Source organism: Colias eurytheme, chromosome 14, assembly GCF_061535395.1.
Source record: "Colias eurytheme isolate Ceu_HAF_F1 chromosome 14, ilColEury1 Martin Lab GWU primary, whole genome shotgun sequence".
Classification (NCBI taxonomy): domain Eukaryota; kingdom Metazoa; phylum Arthropoda; class Insecta; order Lepidoptera; family Pieridae; genus Colias; species Colias eurytheme.
Window position 1 is genome coordinate 6,838,743 of NC_142993.1, and position 26,041 is coordinate 6,864,783.

At 30.8% G+C, this 26,041-nt stretch overlaps 1 protein-coding gene across 3 annotated transcripts in view; it reads right to left on the reverse strand.

The window, feature by feature from the left end:
- LOC149902963 (uncharacterized) overlaps positions 1–26,041 on the reverse strand; it is a 79,283-nt gene that overhangs the window by 13,731 nt on the left and 39,511 nt on the right. For 2 of the 3 annotated variants that reach the window (XM_090109533.1, XM_090109532.1), the window contains exons 3-4: positions 14,189–14,234; positions 4,471–4,597 (exon numbers count right to left, since the gene is read on the reverse strand). In XM_090109533.1, the coding sequence (XP_089965659.1) occupies positions 4,471–4,597; positions 14,189–14,234 (173 nt within the window). Of the gene's footprint in view, positions 1–4,470; positions 4,598–14,188; positions 14,235–19,031; positions 19,499–26,041 lie in introns of those variants that run through there. The other variant, XM_090109534.1, reaches the window with a different exon arrangement.

Here is a 26,041-nt window from a genome sequence, read left to right on the forward strand (position 1 = left end):
TAAACATTTAATGTTATTTTTTATTCGCGACAAAGGCCAGGACCACCCAAGTAATTGTAACAAACAGATGTTACGAAAAGCAATATTGTTGATAAGCGGTCTGTTTTAAAACGTATAAATTATAAATTATAGTTTTATTCCTATTTCCTACGATAGATATCGCGTGGAATCAACACTATTTTATTGATATATTTCGTGTACTGAGATTATGTGGTTTGATTTTATAATAACGATGAGTTGTACAAGTTTTTTGTTAGGCTTGCTCTTCGGTTTAAAAGTAGAAATCAGTCATATGGCTTCAGCACCACCCTCCTATTTAAATATCGCAACTCTTCTTTTTAATTATTACGTAGAGTCCTTAACACATTTTTAACAATATCTCGAAGTTAAATTTCTATTAATATCCCATAATTCTAAGAAAAATATTTTCAACTGCATAGAAAATTGTCTACACAATAGCAAATAATACAACGCAAATTTAGTTACACTGAAAAGCATAAATCATTTGAAATAGTCACGTAATCAACACGATTTCCATTACAGTAAGTAGCCGTACCTTACCTAATCAAAACATTGTACGATACAAGTTCGCATTATTTTTGTACCTCAAATAAAAACACTCAAACCGATCTTCACTTTCACACAAAGAAAATGGCTAAAAAATATCCACTCGATAACCGCATAGTCATTCACAACGTTAAATAAATAGAAGACACGTAACAAATTGTATATTTACTAAGACAACCGACGAAATTAACCCATCAAAATCTCTCGACTCTAGTTTTGTAAACCACTTAAAAGACTCAAAATGATTTCTCGGTAGTTTATTTTCGAACGCACAAATTACGTTATTTCTTATTAGATTATAGGGAAATAATTGGATACGTGTGTGGTATGTTTTTTGCGAAACGGAGGGCATTATGGCTCTTTCATTATAATGTTTTTAACCTATAACAACTTAATTTGGGAAGGCGCCGCACCGCCTCCGTCGATTGATTTCATATAATTTGCGACCCGACAATCTTCTTTCCAAGAATTCACACAAAAAACACCTTGAAGAAGCTTACGAGTTGTAAAAGGTTGATGCTTATATTAAATACTTGGCACATTCTCTATCCTATATATTTAATATAATATTTGAACCTTAAATGGAAAATATTAGAAGATATTCCAATCTAATTATTCTCTTGTCGAAAACAATTAATATATTCTTCTTCAATTCAATTGGTTTAAAAAGAAAGTTCTGTCTGTACTTCAAATCATTGATTAATATTACTTTTTCTATTTAACTGGAGGCATCAGGAATTTTTATGGCTTCGTATTGAGCATTCCTTCTAACTCTCAATGAATTATTTTCTCTTATCAGTACATTTACATCAAATTTTAATTAAAAAGCGTCACATATTTTATGCGGATATTCGGCGGTAGGCGGTGCAAGGTGGTCGCCTCGGCGTGAACCGACAAAAATAGCTTGACCTACGATATTACTTTACATTTAAGATAAAAAACAACGAGCACAGGTCAGCTTATATTGGCTATGTGATATTAATTCGTTAAATCTAATATAGCCCGTAGTTTATTTCCTCGTGATTAAATAACACATATTATAATAACCATACAATGTAAGGTTTTGCTTCACACTTGATTATCTTTCACACTTTTAATAATAGAACTAAGTTCAATGCAATCATAACTCGAAAAATTCATTAAACAGCTATACATAAATTACAATTGAACATTAAAATGGACTCTTATGAATGAACGTGCAGTAGTAAAACCTTTAAAAATACTACATTAATTTTTAATTTTTTACGATTATTACAAGCACATACACAAAAATCGATGATGAAATAAATAATAATTATGTCATACAAGTGGATTGTTGCGTCTTCGATTCAAGTACTTGATGTAACATTACAAACAAATAAATCATATTACAAATTATTGATTACGTTTCTAATTGCTAATGGAATGTGTCATAATATATTGGGTCAGGCATTAATGTAGCTGTGACGTAGTACACAATTCCAGCGAACATTTAGAGCCGAGGGAAATCTTTTTAAATGCCATTGGAGTACACTGTAGGACCCTTGTAATCGCTCTCCACATTCTTGTGAAGCAAAAATGAATACGACATAAGAGAATTCCTTTATTTAAGTCCTTGCAGGTGATGTAAAGCCTACGATAATTCCTGAGCAAACCGCAAATCGCTGTGAAATGTTGGTGAAAGTACTTTTTATTTGAACAGGTGACTTTGTTAAAATACGTTTAACAAACATTAAGTAATATTATGGACATCGTCTAGTCTAGACGAAGCCGTGATTTTTTCTACGTCGAGGTGTTGATCAGACGCATTAGATGTGCTAATCAAACGTGATGAAGTAAAATATATCCGGCTATTAGAAATTCGTTATTTACAGCTCTTTTGTATTTTAAATATTAACTTTCATTTGAACAAGTTTTCTTAACGCATTTAAACATTTGACAATTCACTGCCCAGATTGACAAAAAATTTAATGTTCTTTTATACGTACATCTGTTTAAATGTAAGTAATAATCTTTAATTGTACGTGCTTGCAAATTGATGATATTCATAAAATTTTCATTTAAATCCACTACAAATATTATTAAGCAACTGTAATATTACTGATAACGAGATTTACGAGCTACAAATAAATAAAAAACATCACATGACTGAAATAAGCACTCGGATATTTGCCTAGTTTTTGAACACTTTGCAATTATGTTTTGACATCACATTTGATCATAATAATTTATTATGATAGGTACCCAACAACACAGTAATTAAATGTCAAACATGACTACCTAAAACAGTACCCCGTCTACACATTCATATAAACTTACATTTGTAGGTACAATAAACCCCTGAAGAAGCCATGCTAATACAGTTTTGCCAATACAATTCAACAGAAGGCATCTAACAACAAGCAAGCTCCCTTAGACCTTGAGAAATCAAGTCGCACAATACATATCGCACGGTGACCATGCCCATGCCGTTAGCATATAGCAAAGTACTTGTTGCATGGCCGTTGACCCTTCAAGTATTGACATATTCCTATAGTTTCTCACGTCTAGAACCCGCAAACATGATTATGGCAAGCCTGCAGCGCTCAAATCGACTCGGTAGCTGGTTTTTAAACTAAAGCCTACAGGTGTTTCTAATGGATTTTTCGCATACCTTAGATTGGTTTTGAGGGTTTTACATAGATAAAATGCATTTGCTTACTTATTTTAATGAATTTACGAATTGATGTTATAAGAGAGATGATACTTTGAAGTACGATGTGCTATGTTGTAGGAAAAATGCGGTTTAAATCCTTAAGATTTTATAATAATATCGGATTGTATTGATCATCAAATTTGATAGAGTCGTGAGTAAAAAATACAATTTTTAACTCTAGCTTTAAATTAACTCTAAATACCTATTCCCCTTATACTACTAAGCCGAAAACTTACAGAACGATAATAAGTTTTATCATAACGTTTTAAAACATGTTAACGCTGGATTATAGCAAATACCTACTTCTTTAAATGTCTAAAAACTAAGTCATACACAAAGTCATATTGCGGTTGTTTCCGATTAGCAAATGTGGTCTAAACGGATAACAATAAGTAATAGATAGCATCACAGATTTGAATTATGTTGAAATAGGTTTTCACGGATTTGAAAAATGCAACATTAAAAGGAAGGAAGTAAAATAAAATATTCTTAATCACGTGTTGTTTCATTAGGGTTTTGTTTTTTAGTACATTTCAATTAAAATACCAAGTATTATGAATAGAGATAGCAATTTATCAGAAATCAATAGATAATATTTTTTACTTTCTAGATAATGTTTTAGTCTTTTGAGGCCAAGGATTATTATCACACTACATTTGAATTTGTTATTCTTTTGATTTTCGATACGATATTATATTTGATATAAGTGAAGTCAGTAGGGTAAAATTATGAACTTTTCAGGATTGTTTCATATTCATCTCGCGATTTTCCAATGATTTCGTATTGTTGTTGAGTCATTTAGGTATAATTTTCTTGATATCATTGTAGTCCAAATCAGAGAAAGTCGCGATTTTCATATTAAATTCATAACAGAAAGATCTAGGTATATTCTATCTATACTAATATTATAAAGAGGAAAGGTTTGTATAATTATGTATGTATGTATGTATGGTTTTCACGCATAAACTACTGAAGCGATTACAATGAAATTTAGCACACATATAGAGGGTAACTGGATTAACACATAGGATAGGTTTTATCCCGGAAATCCCACGGAAATGGGAACTATGCGGGTTTTCCTTTGAAAACGCGGGCGAAGCCGCATGCGGAAATCTAGTATGTTATAAATAAACTTGAAAACAACTCTATCGATTTTAAAAGAAAATATGACACATCTTTATTAAGTAACATAGGCAATTTTTTTAGTAGAAAAATAATAAAATACTTACGCTGGTCGTTTCCATCGGAGCGGGCCATGACAGTGCCGTTTGGGAACACGTTGACATACATGTGTGAACACTTGCTGTAGAGACGAACCGACCGGACCATCGATGGCACCGCACCGCAGATCACCACCTGGGAACAATAACAAGAAAATTTCAGTTTTCATAATACATATTTCGCTTTTTTTAACTTCTCCTAGCCTAGCCTAGCACAGATCACTGCTTAGTGTTACTTTTCTTGTATAGGGTATGTACAATAAAGTGTAATAAAATAAAAAATAAGTTTCAAGCCGCCATTATGTTGCTATGGTAACTAGGAAAATTATTGGTAGTATGATGTGGAGCTTGCAATTGTAACACAGTAAGTAGTTGTATATATAACAGCTTATTGAAACTACCAAGCCTAGTAGTCTGTCTATGTTTAATTATTTATTTCAGTTCAGTAGTTTTTATTGAGTAATGAACAAACAATTTTACAACGATAGGTTTACAAATTGACATAATTAAACAGGCATGTATAGGAATATTAATTAGTCAAAATTACAACTACATAATACGTAAATATCAGGTTTGCTCGAGAAAATTTAGCTATCAGCGGAAATAATTCGTATAGTTTTGAAAATCCCACGATTTTATATAATTTCTCAGACTATTTGTAGCTATTGACATGTTTTATTTTAATTTCTTAATCGTCTATTTTTATAATCTATACTTAATTTAATATTCGTATTGTGCGGAATTTCTGAACACGAATTAATTAACATACATTATTAATTATTTACTGTATCTATGCGCATTTTTTTAACCAATACCAATACCAATCAAAATGTATTATGTATGTATTTCTATCACATATTCAGACAGAACTGATAAATTAAATTAAACCGGTAATTCTATTTACCAGTTGGAGACTAATATAAAAAAACTTTTTTTTTATTTAAAGGCTGAGTACTAGCTTCAGTTAATACTGAAGATACCTAAGTATTATTTTTCCATACTTTAAAAAGTTTTTAAACGCCATGTGTGGTCGAATTCAAACGTAGGCTTTATCTATAAGTCTATTTAAATTAGTTTCCTTATAGTTGATACTTTCACTGTAATTTTAATGGCGCTAACGTTGGACACCTCATTACAAAGATTTGTATCGATACCTTCCTTGATATCGGGTGTAATGTGAGCACCTTTTTGTTCATATTACATCGTAATTAACCACACTTTTAATAAATATCATGTTGCTTTAATAATTATATTATTATATGAGAATGTACATTAGTCTATCTGTTTGTTTGTAATATTTTCAGGACTATTCACTGATAGTACATATTTGGATGTGTTGATATATCCAGGAGCAATTTTGGTGAATAAGGTTATTTTTGTCGCAAAATCAAACTTTAATGATGTGAAAGAGGATGGAAATTAGTATGTAGTAGGAGTCTCATGATCTATTCGTCTAATTAGGTGGTAATATAATCCAATGCAGATATCGCTGCAGAAAATTTGTTAATATTGAATATCTGGCGAAGCGCACATCACGTGACTTTCAGTCACCTGTTTCCTTGCTGTTTCACATTTACTTAAATTTTATATTTCATCCATGATTTTCCATGCGTATACGCGTGGTTTCATAAAATCTATCAGATTGATTTAAACTTACAAAATATGTAAAACAAAAATAAGTTCCGTACGCTATAATAAGGAAACAATCGATCGTTTTAATGGGTCAGCCGCGCTAATCCGCAGCCAGGGGTTCAGATCTACGCTGTTACACGAATGTAATTTCTATTTATTATTCATGAGGGTCTCATTTCGGTTGACTCTGTGGGGTGTGACATAGTCTCTTGTGAGTGTGGTGCGGGTGTCATGTTCAGGTGGGAAAGCATACGCTACCACGACGCGGTCGAAGTACAGACGTATTGCGTTTCAAGCCTGCTTTTTGTAAGCCGTACTAATTTTTGTTGGACAAGCAAAGTGCCCTGGCGTTGTACGTAAAACTAAATAAAACTAGGAAGGCTTTACGGGGTCAATAATAATTAATAATCCTGCTATTAACATAGCTGTGTTGCTGTACATATGTGCCAAAATTGGAAGGAATCAGTAAATTCCTTACTATGACCTCTTTTGATCTACAATAAAAAAAGTTGTAATATATATTCACTTGTAAAGTACTAGTAATAATCTGTATCAAATCGCTTTGCAATTATAGGTATAATTATTAGCATTATAAGAGTTAATTTTAATTAATTGGCAGTTAATCTCATTTATTTACTGTCATAGGTACGTGAACAAAGACTGGGATATGTGTTTCTTATTCTACTGTATCTATCTACATTAACTTCGCATTAAAACACGTTTCAAAACAAACATAATATTAATATAAAGAAAGACGACCACAAATGTCACATTTTTCTCAATTATCATACAAATTACGACTTATTGATTAAATTATTAATAAATAAAAGTTTAATTATTCATATAGTTAATTAATGCTGTTGTTATTAATTGAATATCTTGGTTAGTTATAGGTACATTATTTATATGATATTATGTACTTACAATAATATCATTGCACTGGTGTATCTTAATCTTAATCTTAATACTATTATAAAGGCGAAAGTTTGTATGGATGTATGGATGTATGGATGTATGGATGTTTGTTACTCTTTCACGTAAAAACTACTGAACCGATTACAATGAAATTTAGCACACATATAGAGGGTAACTTGGATTAACACATAGGATAGGTTTTATCCCGGAAATCCCACGGGAACGGGAACTATGCGGGTTTTCCTTTGAAAACGCGGGCGAAGCCGCGGGCGGAAATCTAGTTTGCAATAAATAAGAGATTTTTATTAAACCTGCAAGACAAACCGTTATAATGTGCATTAAAAGCATATTTCATCCCAATATAAAATGCTATATATGCTTCTATAATTTTAATAAAACAATATTTCATATTCATCATTATCATCATACTTAGATCATTAAGTAAGATCGAAGTCATCATATCATCAGCTCATATTTTATGTTCCCATTGCTGGAACATAGGCCTCCCTTAAGGGATCAAGCCATAATCCACCAGTAGCCTGTGGATTGGCGGTTGGATCGGATTGGAATAATCTTATAATTAACTAGATTTCCGCCCGCGGCTTTGCCCGCGTTTGCAAAGGAAAACCCGCATAGTTCCCGTTCCCGTGGGATTTCCGGGATAAAAACTATCCTATGTGTTAATCCAAGTTACCCTCTATATGTGTGCTAAATTTCATTGTAATTGGTTCAGTAGTTTTTACGTGAAAGAGTAACAAACATCCATACATCCATACATCCATACATCCTTACAAACTTTCGCCTTTATAATATATAATATAATAATATATAATATATTAGATACATTATTCGTCAAATCTCCAAATGGGTATTTTTATTTTAAAGTAGGTTATTAAAGTTCTGTTACAAACTTCAGGATATAAACTGTAGCCTCAAAACAATCCAGTTCTTAGTAAAATTGTAACGTAGAAGAGATGTTTTTACTTCAATATTAGTTCATATTGTTTGATTAAGTAGGTACTGTTAATTAGAAACTCTAAGAGTGTATCCACGACTCTACAATTTACTTTTGTCATGGTTTCATTAATTATTTATAACGTTCCATGAATAGTAGTTAGTAGTACTTTTGTAGATGCTGTTTATTACGAATTTTTTGCTCAAAAAAGGAAAGGTAAACCTAAATACCTATAGATCATGTACATATCAATGAATGATAAAATCAATTTTATTAATAACATAACCCGATTAAACTTCACCTGTAGCAATAATTATTAATTAGATTTATATAAATAATTAATAAATAGAATTATCAGATAATATAACGTAATAAATAACAATTTAATTAATTAATAATCTATCAATGATACATGTCTAATTGTCTAGTCTGACCAAAGTCTGAGCGTATTTTCTCTCGGTATTTTCTTGTGAGGTTAGCTGATTCAACCAAACCCAGATATATAATAAACACGTATATTATACGTGATTATTATAATTAGTAATAAATGTAATAATATTTACAAACAGTCATACATATAATTATCGCGATGCATTTTAAATATAATGTTATGGTAACAAGTTTAATTGATTTTCATAAATACGATAAAATTCTTGAAATGAATGAACGAATACATAAACTGAAGATGTTATTATGGTTGCGTAATGCAGACACATTGAAATAAGGATGCGAGTAAGATGAAGGTACAGTACGATTCAAACTTAATGGCGGCTCGGAACATCGTACGATGTTCCGGGATATACAGAAAACAATTTTAGGTATTAGAGGGAGGTTAAGGGACCTGTGCACACCCGCACTCGCACCTGTACCTAACTTCCGAACTGCCATTAAGTTTATATTGAACTTAACCTACTCAACGAAATAAATTACAGTAGGAAAGTGAGAGTAGTGCCAAATTTTATAACTGTTATTAGATAATTTAATGTGACTAAAGGTAATCTTGAAAAGTATAAGAATCTGAATAGAATCAAATAAAGAAGTTTAAAGACATGGGCTTAAGGCTTTCTTGTTGATCATCTGGTAGGTAACGAACTTAGACCTAAGACTTAGACTGATGTAAGGATATTGTTAACTAAATGATGTGAACTATATTCCGATTTCCGAATTGGGTCTCTTAATCTTTCTTATATTTAATCTGTTAGCTTGCTAATGCTTGCGATGTCCTCTTTTATGGACATCGCAATTGACATAAACCTCAGAGACATAAACTTTACTCAAACTTCAATCAGCTGTTATCTCTGTGATATATTTTGAAGCGGTAGCATCACAGCACTATTCAACACTAACATATGATCATTTGTAGGGAATACATTGTGACGTAATGCTTTATAATTGTTCAATGATAGTTATCAACTTAACCGGTCGGTCAAATCGCTTATCTTTCGACCCGACCGCACGCATTATGAACGGGTGGTCAATTGCCAAAATATAATCAGAGCGGTGGAAACTTTCACGGATGAGTTAATTCAAATGTATTGTTTTGTTTGAACCTTATGTATTGGTTAGTATGTGAATATTATCCAGTGATTGACAACCGTACAGTTCCACCAAAGGAAAGACTCAAGACTTACGTCTTTAGGAATACGTCTTTATAACGAATTTTAACGCTATATATTATTTATACCGACACTTCGAGCACTGAAAATTTTGTGATGAGGGTGGTGAAGGATATATTTCCTTTAATTATTTAATAATTAATATAAACATAAAAAATATATACGCAAACAGTGCAGTTGCAACGAGTAATACATATAATGTTCTTTTACTTATATAGCCTTGAAATAGAAAAGAATGACGTGTATAGGTCTACCAGAATCTGATGGCATATTTATATTTAAGAAATAAAAGATTTTCATGTGGCAACTTTATTTGACAACTATCAATTGGTTGTCAAATTATTTGTCTTCTTTGCAATTGATGAATAATTTTTAGGATTTTGTCTAAAAAATCTTCGAAAATGTCGTAAAAGCCGCTGCGATCACAAGCAAGAGGTATTGTTTATAATGTGTATAGAAAAACATTCGATGAAGAAGGGTCAAACACATCACAATTTTCAATTTTGAATATTTTATTGGTAAATTGGACTTACCCGTTTTGATACTTTAAATTAAAAATATTACCTATATGTAGGTAACTATAATATTGTTTGTTGTTTACAATATAATTTAATAAAAACTTATTACAGGAGTTTCCAATACGGCTATTCGTCAAGTCCAATCTGTCCAAGTCAATTTTATAATGTGTGTATCTGTTAATACGTACGAAAATAAACATAGTTTTATTTTATTTTATAGAAAATTATAAGCAATCTAGTTTTGATCTGTATTATCATTATATCCATATTTTCACATGGCATAATGATAATGAATATACAAATATAGGTATGTGTAGGTAAATAATAATATGTATTACCTATACAAAAGTAATATGTATACAATTATACATGTAAGTATGTACCTACATAATATTAAGTGGATATCTCATTATTAAGTACAGTATTGTCCACTTATGTAATGTGACTAATGATATTGAGGACAAAATATGAAAAAATAAGCAGTATCAAGATCGTTCAGTCCATTTTCCCTAGGGTTGCACACTCAAAATTTTGATTTCCCTAATTGCCATCAGATTCTGGTTTACCTATATTTATTCATATTAACATCTTATCTATAATCTTGAACTATCTTAAACTAGGATTACTGCCCACACGCCACACGCATTATTAATATCTACATTAACGTTTTTCCTATACGAATAATATTACAAACATGGAATTATTTATATTTTTCGTATTAAGAGAAATAATCGTTTTTTAACAAGAGCGTTTTGTTCTCAAAAAAACGATTAATTTTTTATTAAATATTTCTGTGATATTTTTCTTTTTTAAACAAAATCCTAATGTTTAAATTATTGGTCCTAAAGAAATGTTTCAATCCCTTTTTATTAATATTTTCAATGTTTTCCTGTCTCTAAATCAAATCATGGCATTCATTTACATTCTTACAGAGTGTATGCGGTAGAGCAAAGCGGTAGCGCTTAAAGCTGTCTCATAGAGCTTCATCCAAGAAAACCATTATACGTATATACATTGATACAATATTTTACTCTTTATAACAATGAAATCTTACTTATATTCTTCCTATAGTAGATTAGGTATTCCATGTTTTAATATTTATATAAGATTCATATCCTCTATTTCATTAAAAAAAATGAGCTTTCAAATGAAATTTGCAATACGCTTAATTACGCATATCGCCTTTTACACATATTTAGCAAAACTGTATTAAAATCCATATTCACAATTTACCTGTAGTAACACCAGACAATTTTACATATTTACTGTTAAAGTATGGATTTGCGTCACAAGTTTGCGAAGTTTTAGCACGTTTTTGATAATCCATATCACATAAGCCATTCTTATGTGTGATATTTATATGTATTTTAAATATATACGGTAAATATATCCGTTTTTTTTAATTTAATGAGAATAAAATATTATTTTTCAGATCGATTTTCCTTAAATATTCGTAGGTGTCTCTTTCTCTGCTCTCTTTTTACCTCCATCAGTGATAGAATCCATCTAACCTAACAAGCTAGCGCGTAAGATTCAGTCGGGAGACATATTATCTATACTGTACATAATATTATAAAGCAGACGAGTTTGTTTGTTTGTTTGCAAGCGCTAATCTCAGGAACTACTGGTCCGATTTGAAAAATTATTTCGGTATTAGATAGCCCATTCATCGATGCTATAGGTTATATATCATCAAGCTAAGACCAATTGGAGTGGAGCCACAACGGTGAAACCGCGGAGCTCAGCTAGTATATAATACTAGTGGGAAATAATCAACCTGATTACCAGTTACTTTTTAATTTCACACATAACAGTAACCAACCCGGGAGTATAATTTATACATTATATAAACCATAGAACACCCACATAGAAAGTTAATGTACGGCAAATACGATTGGATTGAATAATGAAAATCATCATGATCCCCGTATTCAATAAGCGCCGGCGCATACAGCGAACTTTTTGCTCATATCAAGCACATGCTGCTTATAGATGGACGATTGCATTACGACTGATCATAGAGATTAGTTATGCCCGCGACGTTGTCTGTTTATTAAATTATGTATGAAATATAGCTATGTTTCTGTTTCAGATATGTATGTACTAAATTTCTAAATCTATAGTTATCTATCATATAAAGCTAGAAAGTTCTTCCTGAATTGATTATCTCTAAATTATAACCTTCTAAATACGGTAGTCACGTTTTAAACTGCTACGACGTGTTAAAAAGATATGTAACAGTGTATAAAAAGCATGTCAGATCAATAGCAAAGATGTATTATTATCAAACTATGTAAAATACAGTAAATGCAATTATTCTTGTTGTTAATAATTACTTTCAAAAATTCATGCGATAAAAAAATCTTTACTCTTATCATGAAAAATCACTTTTTCAATAATCGAAGATGGATTAATATTAATCCTCATAATCATTTTAATTAGGTAATAATTATTATTTTATTACATAAATGCGTTTCGATTTTCCTTTGATATGCCTTTGTTTTCCAAAACAAAAAAATGTTTCTCAATGGCAGGTGTATGGGTGCGTTTCCTCTCAAAAATGCAGCGATATGATTGGTTCTTTACAAACATAATATTCCTCGCTATACATCCTCGTACATTATTGATGGGAAAATACCCAAATTCTTTGTTTATTTTATGAAATAGGTGCGCTTTGAGAATATTGCCAAATCCCAATTGAACTATCTAAAATTCGTCAAGAAACATCTATATATGGAACTTACTATACACATGTATCCTCGACTAGAGTCCATGACACACTGACATTTTTCTAAACGCATAGATTATTACTTTATGACAAAAGTCGCACCATAAATAGTAGAGCGTTCATGAATATCCTTAAATTGAATTTCTTCATCGAGCGTGGCGTTCGCAAGCAATCACCGCAAATGATAGGTAGCTGGCTAAAGACGGCTATGATAGCCTATGTTTTAATATTAACACTACCTTTACAACCCATTCGACTAATAAGTGTGCACTATATATTGAAAAAAACTAAAAATTATAAAACGCAGTTTGCTAAATGAAATATTTCCTTTATACGAACAATATGATTTGTTTGGAGGTAAAAATATTTATAATAAATGTGGTATGCATATTAGAATAGTTATCTAATAATAATATGATACTTATGAGAGATATAATAATATACCTATTTATGTTTTAGCTTACATAATACAGATAAATATGAACAAAGTAAATTTACCATAATATATACTGAATTAATATTTTAATGAATACATATCCACGTAACTAAATAAGATTTTTATAACACATTCTCGCTTGTTTATTCAAAATAAATAAGGAAAACACACACCACATTACGCTACACATATTATAATATGAGCAAACATTTTCTTATTAAATCTCGCTAATGCGAATAAAATTATGGTTGCAATTGAATACTAATCCTTTTATAGTGTTTAGACAGTTTTTAGACATTATCATAATATATAAATTATATTATTATGACGCGTGTATATTTTGTTTACTTTTTGAGTGTGGCATGCATATAAATTGAGCAATAAAATTGGATTACTCGTCCCCGACGAAATAAATGTCTGAGAGTGGATTATGACGAAATATTTGGACATTTGCTGTTAATTTGTTGAGACACTCCCGAATGAAGAATGCAATTTGAACGGGAAAACCGCTTGTGACTCTTGTATAATAAGTATTTATATTATGCACTCTGTTACGATTTACGAATCATAAAGACCGTTCCTTGACTTTTTTTTTGTTGGCGTGCGAAAATAGTTTGAAGGGTATATTATTATAGTATTATAACATTACTATAAGGTGCGCATAATCTAATATAACTCTGAACCTCTTAATGCTCCCCTACTTTATTGTATTAAGAAAGAGGCTCTTGTGAAATAATATATTAAATAGACCGGCTCAGGCAAACTATATGACACAGTAGTACTGTCACAGTACCATATCTAATTAAGTTGATATTTATTTAGGAGTACAAAATAATTTATAGAAAACTAAAAAAAAACCATTTTAGACATTATTTTTTTACATAGACAACATTTAATTAAAAATTAAGATATTTAAAAATAACTCACCATCAGGAGGCACAATATCTTCGCAGAGACGGCAAGCTGTGGTAACCTGAAAATAAATAAAACATTAACTCAAAATATTAGACTTATCTAACACATGGAAAAATAAATAAATTATATTCTTTAGTAACATATTCCATAAATTTTTCTTATTAAGTTTATTTTACTGCTAATTGAAAAACTTTCAAAACTTTAAATTAATTTCTTAGCTAAATTAAAACGTATAACAGCAATCTCAAATTTAATAAACCTTTTCAGTTGCGGTAAATACGTTATGAATAAGCAATATCTTAATAACACTGAAGGGTAACGAAAAGTTTAAAAACATTTACCTAAAACTAGTCATTCAGGGGATTTTATAATCTAATTCGATAATGTAGAGTCTAGTTTTCTTTGGCTCCATTTAGGCTTGACTATAGAAGTAATACGGATAGATTACACTTGACCTTTTAAAATTCACCCTCGCTTGCTTTTTGCTTATTACAAAGCAATTTAATTACGTAGCGTTTGCTGAAATATGACTTGGTGGTTTAATGGGTGTGCATTAATTTGATTTTCTGTTTATTCTCGTAAAAGGGGAAACGCATTTATAGAATTATTTATCGTCTATATTTCGCTTAACGTATAACATAACGTGACAGATTTTTAATACATAGCTTTTGTAAAAAGACTTTCCTCCAATATAGTATGTAAGTCAAAGTGTCCAGTTGATAGTTACAAATAAATAAAAAAAAAATTATATGTACATTAAAAATTTCGCTTCAACAATTAAATTTACAAATATAAGAATTTACCAACATAAAAGTATAACCATTAATCACCGATAATCACATTGTCATTGCCAGTAATGCGATAGGTAGCAATAACAGTGGGTAGAAAACAAAAACACAGTTCAGAGATCATTCAATCAACCGCTAATGGACTCAACGAACACCTATAATTTACTAAGTTGCATTCTATTGTAAGGACATATACACATGAGTTCCGTAATGGGTGGTAATGCTATACATATAGACAGTTTAGTGGTTTAGTTGACTAGCGCCAGTTACATAACGAATCCTGCGAAAGTGTTTGTTTGAGATGCTTTCACGAACTAGAAAACGTAGAGTTAATTATTACATAAAAAGTCGAAATGAGTTAAAAATGTAATACTTTATTCCCGATATATCTCAATTAAACTAATAATGACTCAGTATTTTCTGTCTTCCTCCTGAATTTCCAACTACAATGCTAATTTTTGAATCAATTTAAATGGTTTTTTATTCTCTGCTATATTATAGGATAGACCACCGTCCACCATGCCTTGTGATTGATTTACACGACAAAAATGCTATGCATGATCATATATAGGTACAATATACTGTGTGCGTAAGTGTGAGTGAAATTCTCCCTTTTTTATGATACTGTCTTAATAATAGCTTTAATTTAGAAAAGAAAATTTAGTAAAAATTAAAAAATTATCTAATGAGCAACTTGGAACATTTAAGTGAATACACCTACCTACTTCTTTAAAGACTATTATTGGCACATTGTACACATGTCTGTGTGGATGTAAATGGCATCAAATTGAATTAAATTGACACTGGGAAGGTCGCGTCACTCACTAATTGGAAATCAAGGCACAAGATTATTGATTGCTTTTCAATAACCATTGGAGTATATTATTAAGTTATTTTTTCACTATTAATCTTTTCTTATTGTTGGGTTTTCTCGATCATTTAACATAGCCCATTTTCCGCTGCAAGCTGTTGAGTTAAATTTTTCTTCACAAAATTAATTGTAGTACATGATAACTTTTACAATAAATGTAACGATTTTTTTGCAATTTTTTTTATTTCTGTTTTGTAACTATTTCTTTTTATTGGGAATATAATATGTTGTATGGCATACATCCGAACGTGTATTTTTTTAAAACACCTAGAAATAATTTTTTACAATATTTTTTTGTTTCAAACAAGATCGACCGTCAAGAAAATCTACCTCTACTATTACACCCAACTTTCATCGTTACTGAAAAATGCATACAAAAATTATTAAAAACTAAAAATATGTAAAGCTACTATAAACAGTATGATGAAGATGTACAAATGAGTATTTACTCTGTTTGCAAGAAGCTCTTACTATTTGATAAGCTAATGACCTGTTCTGTGCAGGAATGATAATTATTTACAATATTTTTTTTTAAATAAACCTCTTTAGAAAATATTTCTTATTATAACTGTAGATCCTTAAAATGTAGAGCTATAAAACTGTAAATTTTTTTACCTGATTTACGGGTATATTATTAAAGGGTTAAATGTGTAAATATTATGTTAGAGACATGACTGAAAGATGTGCATGTTGAAATGCTCTAATAATTTTCTTAATTGAATAGGAATACTCAATTTCCATCCGCCAACCCGCACTTGGTCAGCGTGGTGGATGGCCTGATCCCATCAATTCCCCATCCAAATTGGTCTAAGCATATTTCACTTTATCGAAAAGTCACACAGAATGGCTAGGTCGAGATTTTTTTATTATTTATAAATAATATCAACCAAGAATTACAGCTTATTCCCCATAACACATTATTTTATTTTGTTTGTACTCAAAACACGTGACTTTTTGTAATACTGTTTATATTGAATTACAAACATATGCTTATTAATCTAGTTTTATTATACATATTTGATAATGATAAAGCTATTTTATTAAAGTACTGATTAGAATAATATGTATATCGATGTAATTATACATATATTATTAGGTCTTATTACTTCGCTAAAAATATACCTAATATGCATAAAAATATTTTACCATCTTCAATGGCAAAATAAGCAAATAAATTACTTATTGATACATTTAAAAAGGTCCTGAAAATACAGCACACGTGTCAGATGTGAAACTTCTTTGGCGTGACGGTATTGCCATGACGTGACCTAGAAATTTTACTCTTAACACGCCTAAAGCAGCTTCACTTTAATAATTAAAAAATATACTTTCTTCTTAATGAAAAAAAAAATAAAAACGAATCCGAAGTTGCTCTACAGTGTAGAGCAGAATCTACACAATATATCGTCTACCACAAGTCTTAAGTAAATTTTGACGAGCTTAAAGCAAAATGCATAAAAATTATGTTAAAATATTTTTTTTGCATCAGGAAGTAATTCTAAACTAGTATCAATTATTATATTAATTAAGTATTAATTATTGTATTATTAGTAATTATATTAATATTTATTGTAATAAATTGAAAAATATATGATATGATATTCAATTAAATTTGCGGCTTTACCCCAAACCAAGATGACCCGTGATAACACATAAAAATATAGCCACTATCAATCTGTAATAATTTTGTTTTCTACCAGTTAAATAATTTTAAATCGGTCCAGTTATTTCAGAGCTTATTTGGTACAAACATACCTCCTTCTCTAATAATATACGGAGATTAAACTATACGATATATGAACCCCACGACGCCCTATCAAAAACACAGTCATTGCAGATTACAGTAAAGAAATATACCTATAATAATGATATGATCAATTCTATAATATAATATATGTGGCGCTATCAAAGCAATGAACGCGTTCGTAACATATAAATCACTTAAGAAAGTTTTATCAGTATATAGATGGATGATAAACTATAGATAAAGCCAATCGGTCGCTTGAATACGTACAGCTACATAATTATTAATTTGTATTTACATTCGTTTTTGTCAAAGAATATTGTAGACAGCGGAAAATAAAGCCAAACCGAGTATAGCAAATACAAAGAATCTAGCTCAATATTTTGTGAAGAAAATAGTTTTTTACATTTATAATATGTTATTGAGGAAAAACTACAATAAAATAGGTATATCGTATAAAATATAGATCTTACTGTAACCATTAAATACTTGAGAAAATATCTTATGTTGTTGAATTCACTATAATATGTGGAAAGTCTACGGATATCAAGTCTTCCAATTAAATGTGTATTTTCGGGTAGGTATAATCCTTTTAAAATCAGCAATACTCAAAACGTTCAAAATACAAACTAATGATAGAGTTTAGCTCGAGTCATACAGTTTACCTTAAAATATTAATTCAACACAAATTTAACCCAGAATTAATTAGGCACATTCTAAATACTTACCATTATGTACAACGAACTAAAACATATTTATTTAATTTCAATACACACAATATACGAACAATATAAACCACGGAGCATAAAATTTTCATTAAAATGAATTCAATTCAGGAAGTTATTTACATTTCATTGACGCTAATCGGCTAATAAAAAGATACGCTATCGAGTAATAGATACCATCAAACATATTGTTATAATCTCTCTTCTAACGAAGTATTTACTATTTGAACTATTTATTTACTGTGGTTGTAGTAGCCGTACTTTCCAAGGAAACCGCATTAGCAGTTTTGTATAAGCAATGCTGGTTTGTAATTCTATAGGAAAAGTGTAACATAATAAAATTTTATTATTAGAAAAATGTAAGGAAAACATTGTAAAACCTCCATCTTGAAACATACGTGCCTTTCTGTGCTTACGTATTTAGTGATGCGTCTAGCATTTTTTTAATGTGTACAAAATACAATACTATATCAAAGAAATAAACAATTTTTATTTTTATTTATTTATATCCGTAGCATGTATTTATTTTGATTGCAAAACAATTAACGTAGAAACTGATAAGTTAACCACTTAAATTGAAATACTTGTGTATATTATATTTATTTATAACAACATTGTATCCTGAAAATTATATTTTAATATACGAACTTTAGTACTTGTAGTAGTTAAGTTACAATAATATACTATTGTATTTTTGTAAATGTTATAAAAATAAAAAGCAACTTACATAGCCGAACTTTGCCGTCATGTTTTGTCCCGTTGTATATTACGTTGAACATACATCTAACTGAATTTCCCAGCCGATTTTCTTTCGTTAAAACTGAACAATCCACTTTTATGTAATAATTTAACACACTTCGCATTCAACAAAAAAACACTCAAAACAGCATATTTATACGCCTTTATAAGCGTTACCGCAAACAATAGGCTTTGTAGTCACACGAAAAAATAACTAAGCACGCTCTACGTTTTCTGAAAAGAAACACCTCAAAATGTTTTACACCACTTTCATAAATTTTCCGAATAGGCGTGTACGATAACTACGACCACTCCAGTTTTCGCTCGTCCTACGTCTCCGAGAGTGGCTCTATTTACTACAGGATGTTTAACTTTTCCTATTTTTCATATGCGGCCGCTTTTCACGCGCGTATTTATTCGACTTCCGTGACAACAACTACATGCGCACTCCTCGGCGGACGGCCGACGACTACGAGATAAAAACCGCGCTTGATTAAAAACTTATAAGCTAAAACTTTTTTGTTGGTGTGCGTGTGTTGAAGACGATATGTGCACAGGCTTTTTGTCTGAGGCTTGCTTAATTTTTCCTTTACAGCCCTATAGCGTGGATGCATCTTACGTCTTCATGTGGACTAATAAATATGGCTTTCAAAGCGTCGATTGAAACTTTTAAGGGATGTCACTATCTCCAATCAAAGTGAGTATATGGGTGTGTAATAAAAGCTTGCGTTTTAAAAGAGAAAATAAAAGAGAAATGTGAATAGCGTCCACGAAACGTTTATACACCTGAGTGCTTGAGTGGCCAACGTAATCTATGCGTGGCTTTATCGAAATGGGCCAATGCGCGTACCTACCTCACTCCTTTTTATTTCGCTCGAGAAATCCTTCACCGGAGCGATAGCGTCGTTTTGCTTAACATAAATTACCTTTTTACATTGAACCTGAATCGATCGAACTATGCTAATCAGCAATGGAGTGTACTGCAGCGTCGTTTACGTAAATCAATGTTAAAACCAAAACAAAGAAAGTACTACGATTTTAGTCGTAAAATGTTAGCAGTTAAATGTAGTCTTTAGGAAATTAAAATATGTTTTATTGGAAGTGAGACATATAGGAATACTAAATTTGTTTTATTATAATTGTAATAGGTATCATTTACTATCCTTAGCAACGATTCCGATAAGTAAAATAAACACATAACAGTTTATTCAGCTGTTAATTTCTGTTGCATCAATTGCGTAATTGTAAGTCAATGAATATTGGAATATTGTTAAGGTTAACGATACAATGTGTAATGCGATGCGATGTGCCTTTTGTTTTGTTATACCAAGTTCTAATTGTAATGAAATATTTATTTATACCTAGTTATTGTTTTTATTACGATTAATTCACGACTTTAAACAATTATTAATATAGCAGGATATATATTAGATATGTATATCAAGAAATCGTAATAATTTTTGGCTCTATTATTTTATCTTCAGATTGAATATAGTAAAAATGTATAAACAGCATAATATATTCAACCTAAACCTTCCCATTATGCAAAAGGAACACTTTCAAGTTTGAAAATATAAACACGGCGCTACTTACACTAACAAATAGTTTTCAAGAGGCTTGAAACAGACCTCTCCTAAGGTTAAGTGCAAATATTAATTAACTAGATAATTACATTCAAAACAGCCTAACACATTAAGCCTACGTCTTTTTATTTGCACATTCATTTAGCGTATGTGTATTGTTGTTTGAAACATGTCATTGAGGAGTGTAGTGAGGAGTGATGAAAATTTTGAATACATTAACTGTAGGTACTATTCGTGGGAGTCGAAGATGCCTACAATCCTACATCACACTGTAATACACAATGGCAATGAAATAATAATACATTTGACAGGATACTTGAAATCGAACGAAAGATATCTAAAACTAGATAATGGGAATTATTTTTGCTAGAATACAAAATAGGAAACAATTACAATAGAATCGTTATCTATGTATTTTATTAGATCCTACTCGTTATTTTATGAAAGTCAACTTTAACTTCATGACCTGACCGCTTCGTTAATAGTAAAATAATAAATGAATTATAGAGCCCTTAATACTTAGGAGTAGTTATCTCTAAAAAAAATCACAATCGGTATACTATATTTTTTTTAATTTTCCATTACAAACAACGGAATATTTTAGAATATAGAGCAGGTGAATATGAGTTGAAAAAAAAAGGTGAATACGAGTTTTTAAGAATCAAGGAATATAAAAATCCGACTAATCCTAAATTCTCAGTACAGCTTAGTATTATTTTCCTTATTACACAACATTCAGCCTTGAATTGTTCAAAATATTCCTTTATTTAAGGCTGTAACCTTAATCATGTAGCAAGTATAGACATTTAATATTCAATAGAATTCATCATTAGATCTTTAATGATCAATAATACAAGCTTTTCCTACATCCGACATCGTTCACACGTAAATTTTATTTTGAGAATTCCTTAAAAAACAATCCTTGAGAAATAAAAGGTAATAACCTTTTATTTCTCAAGGATTGTTTTTTAAGGAATGGTGGTAAATACATATTACTAATTAATGCGTGTAGTTGCTCTCCCTTGAAATAGAATAAATAACTCATAGATTTTCCTACTATTAAACTTCTATGCCTTTTCTTAGCTTGACTTTTTCGGTTTACTTAATCTCTTATTACATTTCCTGTTGAAATAAAACGTCGATATTCTAAAAAAATTCTGTTACAAATAAGTACAAGTCATTTGAAATGAATTCAAAATATTTACCGTATTATGCCATTCTCTGATAACTGTGTAAGTAATATTTTAACAATTGGTCTTAAATTCCCACTCGTATTTCGCAGTAGTGATGTTTATTTGCCGACCTATGCCAACCGTTCGCCAAAAGCTACGTCATACATTTATGAAATCATATGCATAAAGGTTTACACACACAAGGGAAAGAAATAAATGCACCAATTCCATATTAATTATTAAAAACACACATGTGAAATATTCATAATCCATATCCATAAATTTTTGAAATGATGCAAATTTAAAATAAAGTAAACTGCAATTAAACTTCAGAATAAGAGTCATACGTACCAAGAACCTTTGACCATCTTATTTCGTGGGTGGAGCCATTAATTAAGAGAAGAAGAAGATCTTATTTCGATTTTGAAACTGTAAAATCCATTACCACCTCCATACACTAGATTCCCTAACTTATGACACTTAAAACTGGTCACAGAATAGGAACAAAGCATAGCACAAAGCCAGAAAGATGAAGTCAATAAATCAGCTATTTACGTTCATCCGTTACTCTGTACCGCCGGAACATAAAATCCGGTGGAACAGCTTGTTCATGCACATCCGTATTAATATCCTACTTATCCCAATCATCAAATAACTGCATGTATCCTTGTGTGTTGAAATGTGGAAAGTGTTTAGATGCTTTCTTTTTCTCCAATAGTTAAATTCCTTCTCGTACTAAACCCCTCAACATATAAATATGGTACCACTTACCAGAATATAATATAATAGCGGTCCGCCCCAGCTTCGCCTGTGGTACATGTTAACGCTTTTTCTCTATAGGAACCATCCTCGTACTTCAAAGAACATTATTAAAAAAGAGTTAACGAAATCAGTTCAGTCGATCTCGAGCTTTTTTGCAATTCATTTTTATATTATGGATTACGTGCACAAATCGTTCTCAGCGACAAAGTTTATCCAGTTAAGTTAAGTGGTGTACGCATAAAAGTTCAATCATAGACACTTCAGAATATTTTAGATTGAGTGGGTTATTGTTGATATTATAAGATGAAATATCCGCCAATATGTATCCGCTAGAAATAATTATAAAATCTATTACGCTATAAGTATAAAAAAGTACTCTATTTTCTCAGTCTACAAGCCGTCTTAAGTCTATAGGAAGGAAATGCGAACTTATTTAGTTTTAAAACTTTTTTAAAACATTAAGCCTACTGAAAAAAATTGCAACGTCATTAGTAAACGACTTAGTTAACGAAGGTTAAGACTCCGACTTTGACCTTAGAAAAATTTCCCACCAGAAAATAGAACGTACTAAATAAATACTTAGAAATTAAATATTTCCTACATTTTACTATAATACTTCATTTCGCATATTTAAGCTTGAATCAACAAAATATTTAGCATACCAATCTAATGTTTGAGCGTCATGATGGGTATTTGTCAAATATTTTTGTGGTTATTAAGACCGTGTAAATTTCCATTTACACACATTTAAGATGTAAAGACTCTTGTCTTAAATACTAAGAAAACAAAACAATACTAAATTTTCTACCATACAATAATTTTCACACATTAGACGTTAGAATAACTTATGATATTAGGTCAATCACTAACATAACAACAAATCTAGAAGACTTTATGGTTTATATTAGCATAACCTTGATTTTCCGTTATCTAAATATTACCTACATTTGAATGGCATGTATACAAGCGAATGTATATCTTATTGCATAACGCACTCTGTAAATACTTCCTTATATTTCTGATGCGAGTTCACTTCAAGTGAACCGTTCGTTAAATATTTTAAAAGCTAAATGATACCACTCGGTTATACGGCTGGCAAATAATGACTGACCCCTTGAACATTGCGTTTTTGAACGAATATCGAGTACTTTATCCAACAATTTAATATCTGTTGAATGTATAAAATGTTATAATTGAAAATACCGATGATGTGGACGAGTTTTGTGATAGCATTAAAACAATTTTAATAATTTGCATACAAAGATTAGTTTATGAAAAATACTTTTTAATTCATTTAACTGACGCATCTGTAAAACTATAAATCATAAAATTGCTATCGGACTTTCAAAAATAAATTGAATAATGAGATAAAATAAGAAGGTTTAAAAATTGTAATGCAAAGTCTTTAAAATCTTAAATACCTTTATTTCTAAATGTAACCAAAAAATCAAGTATCTATAATTTTAGAACCAGCCGTGTAGTGCTAAAACTAGATACATAAGTAAATCGTGTGACGACGTGTGAGTTTGTTCGATCAATTACATATATGAGGCGCCAGTCGACAAATAAAAGTACATTAACTTTGTATGTAATGTAGTTATTCTTCACATACCTTGTTTAAGGTTACACTATATATTTTATAACGCAATAAAATAGCTTTAAAAGTGTTAACATGTTTATACTAAAATCATATTGTACGGATACCTATATCCCAAAAGAGAATAAAATTTTATATGCTTATATATTTAGGTCGTATTTATGAACCATTTCGAATAATAAGATTTCAACAAGAAGGCTGAAAGCTTTATTTACTTTTGATAATTCTATTTACGATACAAGAATATCTTTAGACGAAATATTTTGTCATGTCTAATATAATATTAAGTTATTATCGAAACAGTTATATCATATAATTAAATAAATTTCTCTTGAATCACGTAACTATCAATTAATGTCTCTACATAACCGAAAAATGTTGCGCCGATAATGAAAACATCGAAAAGGATGTCTTATTTATCATAAATTTAGTCCATTATAGGACTTGTTGTAAAACAAGAGACAAACGGTAAATTTAAAAGGTACAATGCGAGTAATGAACGAGTGAAGCTGGCAATTTTTCATGTTAAGCCTTATAAGTATCGTGTCCTGAATGTATGCTGAAATATAGGTTATTCAATTTTGTAGGACAGAGATGAAACTGAGTAAATTACCGTATGTTTCTATACTATGCACTAAATTAGGTAATTAGTGATGTTTCATATTTATTCATACCTATAATGGTTAAAAGTAGAACTATATCGTCCTTGTAAAGAAAAATTCCAAATGCTATATTAGCGACAGTACTTTTCTATAGTTAAGATGTAACTTTTAAAATGTCTCATCTAAATATCTACTATACAATCGTTAACAATTACAAGGAGAACATGTGTCTTCCAATATTTGAATATAAGTTTAATGCTAATACGTGTTGACATAAAATCACAATCAGGAAAATTCCAACGGAAATTTCCTCATACTTTCCCCTGTCCTGTCAACATTGGATGCCGACACGATCTTGCTCAAAGCTTTTAATTGTCATAAGGCGGATCCACACGGAGCGAGCCCCGCGACTCGCGAGGCAATTGCTCCGCTAAGGCGTTTCCACACTGACCGAGATGCTTCGCGCAGCACTTGCAGTTTGAAGTAAAACTTCTTTAGGTGCGTTGAGAGTCAAATTTCAAGATCGCGTAATGTCACGTCATAGAGTCAGGCGACGATTTTGGTATCTTTGAATCTTACCAAAGTTTCATTGCTGACACGTGTGCTTGGCTGTTGACACACATGCTCTTTTTCTTTAATGACAACAGGAAAGCGCTTGACCATATCTCGCCTGATTTTAAGCAAGATGTGTTCTAAAATAGTACACGCTATCTTTAGTAGGAAGCTCGCGAGGCTGCTCGCTCTGTATGGACCCGGCTTATTAGTATATCTAATAAAACCGGCCAAGTGCGAGTCGGGCTCGCGCACAAAGGGTTCCGTAGCAGCAAATATAATAAATTACAGTTAAATCAACCTATCTCAAAAACTATAAGAGATACTTTGATCAAACCAAAAATCGTTGAAAGAGTTAATTAGCATGCATCACCTCTATTTTTTTTAGAATTTTATACCCCGTAGTTATAAAAATAGAGGGGGGGGGACATACTTTTTACGACTTTGAGAGCTGATATCTCAAAAACCGTTCACTTTAAGAAAAATGTTTTTTAGAAAACTTTATATCATTTTAAAAGACCTTTCCATTGATACCCCACACGGGTATGTACATCGAAAAAAAAAATTTCATCCCTCAGTTACATGTATGGGGGGCCCCACCCCCAATTCTTTTTTTTACTATTTAGTGTCATATTTTTGTAGCGGTTCATACAACACATATTCCCATCAAATTTCATCACTGTAGTACTTATAGTTTCCGAGTAAATCGGCTGTGACAGACGGACAGACGG